Below are 9,682 nucleotides of genomic sequence, written 5' to 3'. Positions count from 1 at the left end.
TCTGCTGTTGGATATCTCATCTCCAGCGCCAGCTTGAAATACCATGGCCGCAGAGAGACACAGCCGGTATATATACTAGTTACACATAGTTATTTTCATTGTTGAGAAAACCACCGCATATGGAGCACATGTTGTGTTGTGTTTGAAGATGTTGTAACTCATCCGAAGTGAGAAAGTCCGGGTGATCTCTGCACTTTGAACAAATGTGACGGGAATTAGAATCCTGTAGATGTTTCAGGATCCAGGGCGGAGGCTGTGGAAGGTACATCTGTAAGATAAACTCACCTGGCGGTTTGATCGGACAAGTATTGACTGGCCTGCTATTGAGAAACAGCTTTTTGAATGGGGTGATCACTTTCTTGCTGGCAAGAGAATGAAACTTATTAGATAGTTGAACTACATAGAAGATAGCCAAGGTTCAACAGCCAGTCACAAAACGACTGACAAACGAGGCTCTTCATCTGCTACTTCGGACTGCTTCAAAGTCTTGACTGAGATATCAACCCCGATGTGTTATTAGTTTTATCCAACGTTTGCTGATGAACTTGGGGATAAAGCTACAATATGCGGAATTAACAGGGTTCCTGAGGAACTAATTCGTGAATTCATTAAGCATAATCTCCTCATAAGCGCCCAAGACGAGGTATTCTGACTTAATCGTGGCCAATGGTTTATCTCCCAACTCGAGCATCACGTTTGTCCACCGACATCGTCGCAGCCACAGCGCCTAAGTAGCTTCCCATTTTTGGCTCAAGGCGCCAGGGTCCTTTTCCACCCCCTTTTTATGGAGCAGGAGACATCAATTTGATAGGCGCAACATATAAATAACCCAAACTGCAATCCATTGGCTGGGGTTCGTCCAAAAATAGAGACAGAAGGCCCTTCAACAATGACAGGCAAACGGCCTGGGATGGGAAGATGGCTGTTGTTGTTTTTTTGTCAGGGATAACTTGCAGTTTCTTAATCACAGTAGGCTCCTGCAGACCAATCCTGCCTGTGCATGTCCTTGTATTTCACATTTAACAGTGTTTCTTGAATTGTTAGGAGGGAACTGAGATATAAAAATGGGTTCCCCAAGACACTGGGGTGAGCCCGCAACTCAACTTGGTTTTCACTTTTTTCAGAGATCTAAAAATGAAGCTGTATGTATTACTTTATTCTTTCACTATCTTCTCATCATCTTTGTTATACATGCTAATATGAGCTGAAGAATGCAGAAGTCATCATCAAGACAACAAATTCAATATTTTATTTACTTATAATAAGCTGCTGCTGATGATGGGGGGATACATAACATTGAAATGAACGATCTAATTTATTCAGCAGGATGTCAGTCAGCTCTGATGTAAATGAATGATGTGATGTCTGTCAGAATCTCAATAATGAGCATAATTATTACATCTGTACTGCTATAGACTGCTGAAAGAAATTCAAAATTTGTCAGACTGTGGTCATGAATATATGCTGTGCAAGTGGTGCCTGAATCATCCTTACAGCTCTCTTTATAATATCACTGATATGCCCTACCTCAACAAATAACAAAACATTCTGATATCAATGTAGATAATCTTAAGTGGCTGAGGGACACTGACTCAATAGATATATGTAGTTAAAGAAACAGACAGGGGATGACAGACCTGCTTTATATGATTTTGTATGATATCCAGATATGAGGGTTAATTCAGTGCTTCAGCTTGGCTGGTTTCATCGACCTGTTCTAAGTTGATTGTTCAAATTTGTAACTACTTTATATTGTTCTTTAAATTGGGTGTCTGTATCCAGTCTCAAACACGCCAACACTTCTACCTCTCAAACCCTTTACAATACTATCCGCAATGAGATCTGAAGATATCACATGTTCAAATACTGAAAAAAACTGAACTGTGTATGAACAAGGCTTTTGTAACTGAACAACACTTCACACACATGTTCAACAGAAACCCAGCTTGCTCTAAACTTGTTTTCAGATTTAGAACACATTTCAACAGTTATCTCTTTTGATCTATGATCTGAATCTGAAGTGTGAGTATAACTGCCTCTATGCAACTGAAATATAGATTTGAGGAACTTTGCAGAGACAATGCAAGATATCATCTGTGGAAAAGAAAAATCACTCTGTCATGCATCAACTGCTGCACCTTCGTTCACCACTGCAGTTCATTTTCTTGCAGAATACTGCAATCTACACAATCTTGTTGATCAAACCCTGATGATACTATCTTCAGCATTGTTTCTTTCTTCATTGTATACAAAGAAAAACCCAATATCACTTTTGAAACCTGATTGTCATAAGAGGTAAAGGCTGAAGCCAGTCATATCAGAGTCAACTGAGCAGAAACAATCTGACTTTATATCAGAACAGATAGTGTCAAAGCTGAACAAATTTTTGACATTGAATTGCAACACATGAGATCTACACTTTCTTTTATTGAGTGTATTTTATGAATCTGAAATACCTTGCAATGCTGTAAGTCTATGACTGCAGTCTACATTCACTGTTCTTAACTCTGTGAAGAATGATCATCTACTTACTCATATCATGATGAACTGAGTTGTGCAAGTTTCTTTCTTTAACTTGATAGTATAATTGTGGGTACTTACAAGAATGTTCTTCAGAATGGTTGATTCAGCCTGCTGCTGATTGAACTTCATGCTGCATCATGGTGTGGTGTCACATAATCATTTTTGCAGGAACCTGTCTCTCAATCTTCAATTACTAACAAAGTGCTTTTATAATCAAATGAGTGCTGACTTCTCTATCTGATCCAAGCAGAACAGCACACTCAGTGACTGGTGTCTTCATGAATGTCTTTCAGTACCACTGCATTTGAAGATACTGAAATTGAGGTCCGTCTACATGCACAGTGTACTGGTCACAGTCTTCAATATGTGGATTGGCATTGGGCTTGTTGAAATGGTAAACTGTTACATCCATTGTGTGTTAAAACCACTACATCTGCTCGTCCACCGGCCCAGCACCCAGCAATAAATATGTCCATCAAATATGAAGCTTTGAATCTTGAGGAAGAATCAGCATCAGAAAATGCTACACTAAATATCTTTGGGTGGCTCCAAATTGATGGCTATCCCCCACGGGAATGAGGAATAAGTAACCACGAGTGGATCAATCTTGGTGAATCTGATAATGAATCACCATCCCTGAATGAGTCACCAAAGAGCCATGCAGTCCCAAAAGCTGTGGTGGAAGACTGGATACGACACAGCATTCTGATACCTGACTCAATGATGGATCCTTCACAGATTTGATCCTTTGTGCAAAGGATGTAGATTCGCCAATGCCAACTAAATTTCGATCTGCTCGAGCACATTTCCATAGTTTAGCCTAGAATTTATCCTATCTTGCCATACCCCAACTCCAGTTATTGTTACAGCTACCGCTACAAAATGCCACCTCCAGACACGGATGATCCTTTGGCGCCGACCAGTTCGCCGGCCCTCGATAATCCCGATGAGGAAAAGTTTTTAGAATGTTTAACCCGTCTTCGCCGGTAACGCCAGGAATAAGATCGCATTCATACCCCGCGGTGCCTCCTTTGCCTGCGCAAACCCTATTTGGGGAGCAGAACACAAGCGGCGCATGGTCAACAATTTGAGGCGTGTTTTATTCTCAAGGAATGTGGTTCCAAATCGGACTGGGTGAGGCAGCTGGCAAGCTCGCACGACGAGAAGAATGTCAGACCACCGGAACTGCTTGCCAGCGCGGTAGTACTTGTAGCTTATGATACCATCCACCAGGGTATCCTCTGAGCTAAAAGTTTTGGAGTCGGTTGAGTAGGTGATTCTTGTTTTCTCAATCAAGACTGTTGGCAGTTTCTCATACTGTAGTCGGCGGCTCTGTAGAATTCTCGGGATTGATCCATTATCACAGCCCTTCTCAGTGTATAGATTTGCTAGCTGATGTAGAGCAGGGTATAGTGTCATAGCCTTCCATCTCTGCACCTCTTTAAAGAGACGGCAGGTGCCTTTGGAAGGCATTGACCATCTAAAGGGGCATGCACCACGGCAGATCTTTTTCAAGAAGGTCGATTGCATCATTGATGCGCTCACTAAGAACATAGGAATGGGCCAAACCCACTGCAATAGGTATCAGCACCTCCTCTTGTTCCATCTGCAAAACCCACTTCCAGGCTGTCTCAAGGATGAAGCGAGCAGCATCCCTTGCCACGAAATTTTTGCAAACAATAAAAACCAGCTCCTGAAAAACCTTGCCCCAGCTGTACTTCTCCACGGAACGACATTGATTCAAAAATATTGTTTTCAAAATCTGGTGGCTGCAGTCTTGGAATAAAGAGTATAGAAACTTCAACAGGTCTGAACAGCTGAAAATAAAGCTGCAAAATCAGGCATGTTCTCAAGGATCATGGGAACATTATCAAGTGGGAGGCGCGCTAGATTAACTGTCATGGTGACCATGGGAGGCAGGAAGGAGGATGCCGCACAGTGGGTCTTTTATGATAGAAGGCGGATCTGTAAAGGACAAAAGATAACGTGGATAGAATGCGATGAGGTTGGCGCCGTCACTGTGAAGAAAAAGAAGTGGAAGACAATAAAAACAGCGGAGATTGCTGAGATTAAAATCTCCGTGGCCAGCTCCCAGGCGGGGTTCACTAGGATGAGGCTGGTAGATGACCCGGATAATGTTGGTAAACAGTAGTCCGACCTACGCTAATAAAGATGCGCATTTTGCTCTTCCTTTGACTGACTCGGTGAAGACTGAGGACGGACATGATTTGAGCGGCTACCACAACTCCTTCCAAATAGAACTAGAATCTATATCCCTATGGTACAAAGCTATTTTGCTAGGCTCTGTTGATAATCTTGTCTAAGACCCCTACAAGTTTCGAAAGTTGCGAAATCAGCCTAAGCATATCAATAACCCAAGATTGAGCAACTCCCATGTCCCTCCCGGCAACATCTCCAGCAGTTGGAAAGCCTAGTGAGTCGATGGCATTTTTAAAATGACACACGACATGCGCTGAGCTGAGGGGAAGATCAGCGAAGATGTTCCTTGACAAGTTCAATTAGATCGGTTCCTGAAACATTCCCTTCTCCAGAAATTTCATCATTCAAGCAGCAGCGGTGTTTTCGTAGTTTGACTGCTTTTGAGCATCTAGTAGGCTGGACAACATCGCTATTTAGCAAGAAATATCAAGCGTCCCTGTCACAAAACTACGATAGTACGAATCTAATTCTGTACCTAATAACTCTTTATATAGCCAGTGAAATCTCGACGACACGATCCACAGGTCTCTGGCTCAGGAGAGAGACACCCTGGACAGAACCTGTGTCCGCACAGGAGGGTTGTCCACTCTGAAGGGATGGTATAGCATATTGGGCATTGGCATCAATGCTCCAGCTCAATGACCTCAGCCTTAAGCCTGCGGATCTTATCATTGTTCCCGATCAGCTCTGCACAGTGTTTGATTTCTAGCTCGGTGTTCCACTTCTTCAGGCGCTGCACTTCTTCTTGTAGGTCCCTGATCTTCGCGGACTCTGCTTCAAATATGGTGTGAATTTCTTGATTTGCTGTCGCCTATCCTAATATCACCAGAACTACTTTCAGGTTGGGCATTGTGCATTTCTCCAGCGGCTATAATGTTGTGGATGCAGAGGAATTGAGGAGCGCTGGGCCATCAAACAGAGTGTCGGAACTGGATAATGTCCGAATATTGACCCAAATACTGAATATCAAAATAGAAAATAGAATATTGAATTGCTTATTATTTGTTATTATTCCGATAATTACATGATAAGTAGGCAGTATTTATAAGGAAGGATATGCTTGACTATACAAGCGGGGCAGTGCTCTAATGCGCAGCAAGGCAATTTCGAAGAACGCGAAGCAAAATAGACAACAAGGCAGATTATAGCATGATGTCATCTCTGAACCTTGATACGAGATATCAGCTCCGACATACCCCCTTCAGCAGAATAACATTAGTAATGAAGCTGGATAAATTACCAGAATAGGAAAGGATATAGAGGATATGACAATCAAAAAATAAATAAATAAATAAATAAATAAATAAATAAATAAATAAATAAAGAAGATGTATGAAATGGATAAAGGATATCTATGAGGATGTTGAATTCCTCCTGTCCAAGCTCGTTGAGTTTTTATACCTTATTTTGTTATTTTATTGACAAGATCAGTTATATCAACTAATCCTATCTGTTTGATAAATTCTCTTTGCCTCTGTTGCGATAATGGCTTGGTCAACCCGTCCGCTGGCATGTTGCTTGTAGGCGTCCATTGTACTGAGATATCGCCGGATTGTATCCGTTCTCGCAACCAGTTGCCGTAGATATCAACGTGGCGTAATTTGGTTGTGATAGAAGGATCTTCCTTAGTAAGGATGCCAACTGTTTGTCGATTATCACATTGGATTGAAATCTTGTGCCCTGGATCGAATCCCAGATGATCGAAGAATCGTTTCCACCAAATTGACTCCTTGCCTGCCTGTGATATAGCTAGTAGTTCAGCTTCAGTGGTGGAAGTTGTTATTATTCTCTGCCTCTTTGACTTCCAATCAACAGGTCCTCCAAAAAGTTTGAAGATGTAACCTTCTGTTGATCTTCTATCTGAATTATCCGCGAAGGAGGCATCACTAGCTGCTTCAACCACATTCATTGATAAGCCATCATTATCAGGTACGCTATATTCAATCGCTAGATTCTTCGAATCTCGCAGATAGGCGATAACGCGATCGATCTCTGCAGAATGGCGCTCAGAAGGATTGGTCATATAGGTTGCGAGCTTGCCAACTGCATATGCGATATCTGGCCTAGTCATCACTGCGGCGTAGATACAGGATCCGATTCGGCGTTGATAGTAGTGGGTATCCTCTGGCGATGCGGTTCCTTGATAAGGTGCTAACGGAATGCTAGATAGGGGTGTTGATGCTTTGCGAGCATGAGCAAGATGATAAGTATCAACCAACTTATCGATATAAGCATCTTGACAGAGCCATAACTTCTTAGAGCTCCGGTCCCTAGTAATTCTCATATTAAGGAACCATTCAAGGTTTCCCATCTGTCGGAATTCATATGTATTTTTAAGATCTTTGATTAACTGGTCCTTTTCCTCTCTGTCATCAGGGTGAGATACCACAACAGTATCATCAACGTAGAAGAATATAATTATCCGTCCGTTGGTGAATAGGCATTTATCCTCAGGGATTGGAATGAAGCCTAACCGCTTAAGAGTATTAGATAGTTCTTTAAGCCATAGAAGGGGTGATCTTCTTAGGCCATATAAGGCACGTCATAGGCGTAGAACATAGGTGTTCTTTTTGAGGTTCCATACCCCCTTCAACTTCCACCAACCATCTGGTAATTCGACGTAAACTAGCTCATCAAGTGAGCTGTTCACAAAGGCATTGACACCATCCAATTGCTCAGCATCAAGGTCAAAGGCGTTGATAATAGCAAGCAAGATACGAAAGGTTCTTGCAGCTAGGGTGTGAGCTTTGGTATCTAGATCAGATACTGGTTTTAAATCACCTCGGACACAGATACGAGCTTTGAACTTGGTGAGATAACCATCATCATCAAATTTATAGATGAATACCCATCGTAGTGGAATCACTGGAGTATCTTTCGAAGGTCTATTAACAATTTCATAGGTATTTTGCTGGGTTATAGAGTCCCATTCCCATTTGGCAGCATTAATCCATTCATCGCGATAGGAGTGCTTGTTGACATCATTCCAATGTTGAGGTGGATCAGGTAACTGAGATTGATGAATTTTGAAAGGTTCTGATCTAGATAGAGGTTCCGCAAAGGCAGCGTTGATCATCCGATTTGGATTTTTTTTGGCAAGGGATACTGCTATATGATGGGTTGCCTTGCGCGTTCTCTTACCCTCGATTATATTGGATTTGTTGAAGTCAGAACTGATCTCATTCGCCCTAGGCGCTCGATTGTGTGATAATATCGGATGAGTATCAATAGGAAGGTCAGGTTCGATAGCAGTGTTAGAATCAGGTTCAGGGGTAGGATCCGGCGTAGGTAGGATATCTGCCATAAGTTGCGCCTCCAGCGCCTCGTTGATATCTTCGTTATCTTTATCAACGTTCTCCGTACGCGGGGGGATCTCATCAGGACGAAAGATATCGATATCTGAGCATAGATTATTCTCTTGTTGAGGAGTGCCAACCCTTGGTTCCTGTACTTCAATATCCAAGAACTCGACCTCTTGAACAACCCAATCTCGCAGCTGTTTTTCGATGTGAGGTTCATCTGGGTTATATCGTCTATTTTCATTGAATATAACATCCCTTGTCCTTATCACCCTATCTAGGTGAGGAATCCAAATCCTAAAGATGTTTGTAGAATCATATCCCACAAGATATACAATATGAGCTCTGGGATCAAGCTTCTGTGATCGATTTCGATTGAGGATCTCATTGGGAATCTTCGCGTATGCTCGACATCCGTAGACACATAAATGAGCACAAGAGTGGTGGTTGATATGAAGATATTCTTCTAGTGCTCGGAGTGGCGATTTCCATCCTAGTATCTCGGTAGGGGTCCTATTCAGCAAGTAAACGGCAGCGGTTGCTATCTCAGGGAACAGTGATTGAGGCAGCAAGGATTCTATCCTAAGAGCTCTTGCTCTAGTGGTTATGATAGCACCTGCCCGTTCAGCAGCACCGTTCTGCTCATGGATATATTTCGAGGAGTATTCGATCTCTAGGCCCAGCTCGATTACCCAGTCCTTAAAGATATCAGATTCTTTGATAGCTCTCTCATTGTCGATTCGTATGACCTTTGTTTCACAATCAAATTGGCGTTTAATCCACTTTAAAACCTTGTTGAAAGCTTTCCTTATATCAGATTTTCTCAAGGCTGTTACTGCAATATGGAAACGAAGATAATCACATACAAAATGTATGAGCCATCGTTCTCCGTTGTAGCAGTAGGAAGGTCCTTGTACAATATCTGCATGGAGTCGTTCGAAGGGTGGTTTGGATCGTATATGGGGACGGCGAGATATTTGATTCTTTGCTTTGGCAAGATGGCAAGGTTCGCAGAGTTCTTTGTCTTCGATATCATTGCTCTTTGCAATATCTTTGATATCTGATATCTGAACCCCTTTGGCATCGATTGGCAGATGTTCAACTGCTCTCATCGAGGGATGTCCTAGGCGTTGATGCCAAATCTTGGAGGAAGCAGTAGAGCTTTTTGAGGTGTATGAAGAAGGATTTGGTGATTTTGATATCTTCACAGATTCTGCTGGTTTGCTAGATGGAGCAATATTAGTGAGCACCAAGGTGTTCTCACTAGTTCTGTGATATTCAGTAACCAGCAATCCGCCGTATACTTCTATGCGAGCAAAGATTGAATTATCACTAATCCTTCGCAATCTGAATGTTTTGCTATCGAGGAAGATCCCCCCTATATGATAGCAGGGTTTCCAAGCGATCAGGTTGGTGTGAGAGAATGGAATGTACGCAGCATTTCTAAGGATCACTCTGAACTGCTTGCCGAGATTGTTGGTCATGTAGGTCCAAACAGTTCCATATCCCATAACCCTTGTTGTCGAATCTCCAGTATAAACTTGCTCTTCTGACGGTTCGTACGTTAGGAATCTCGATCGATTATTGCAGATACGTCCCTCAGCACCAGTATCCCCTTTATCGAATCTCGGAGGTAGGGG

The 9,682-nt window shown here is 42.3% G+C and overlaps 1 protein-coding gene across 1 annotated transcript; it reads right to left on the bottom strand.

The window, feature by feature from the left end:
* Positions 1 to 5,365: 5,365 nt before the first annotated feature.
* On the bottom strand, positions 5,366 to 8,970 carry HCAG_02852 (predicted protein; the record flags this gene model as incomplete). Its single annotated transcript, XM_001542631.1, has 7 exons — positions 5,366 to 5,554; positions 5,940 to 5,970; positions 6,243 to 6,481; positions 6,557 to 7,212; positions 7,348 to 7,779; positions 7,885 to 8,849; positions 8,909 to 8,970. 7 exons carry the CDS (start codon positions 8,968 to 8,970, stop codon positions 5,366 to 5,368), a joined length of 2,574 nt encoding a protein of 857 aa, XP_001542681.1.
* Between the last annotated feature and the right edge of the window lie 712 nt (positions 8,971 to 9,682).

Source organism: Histoplasma capsulatum, genomic scaffold (assembly GCF_000149585.1).
Source record: "Histoplasma capsulatum NAm1 scaffold_2 genomic scaffold, whole genome shotgun sequence".
Lineage (NCBI taxonomy): Eukaryota > Fungi > Ascomycota > Eurotiomycetes > Onygenales > Ajellomycetaceae > Histoplasma > Histoplasma mississippiense.
The sequence above is the reverse complement of the archived record's forward strand: the minus strand, read 5'-3'. Positions and strand labels throughout refer to the sequence as shown.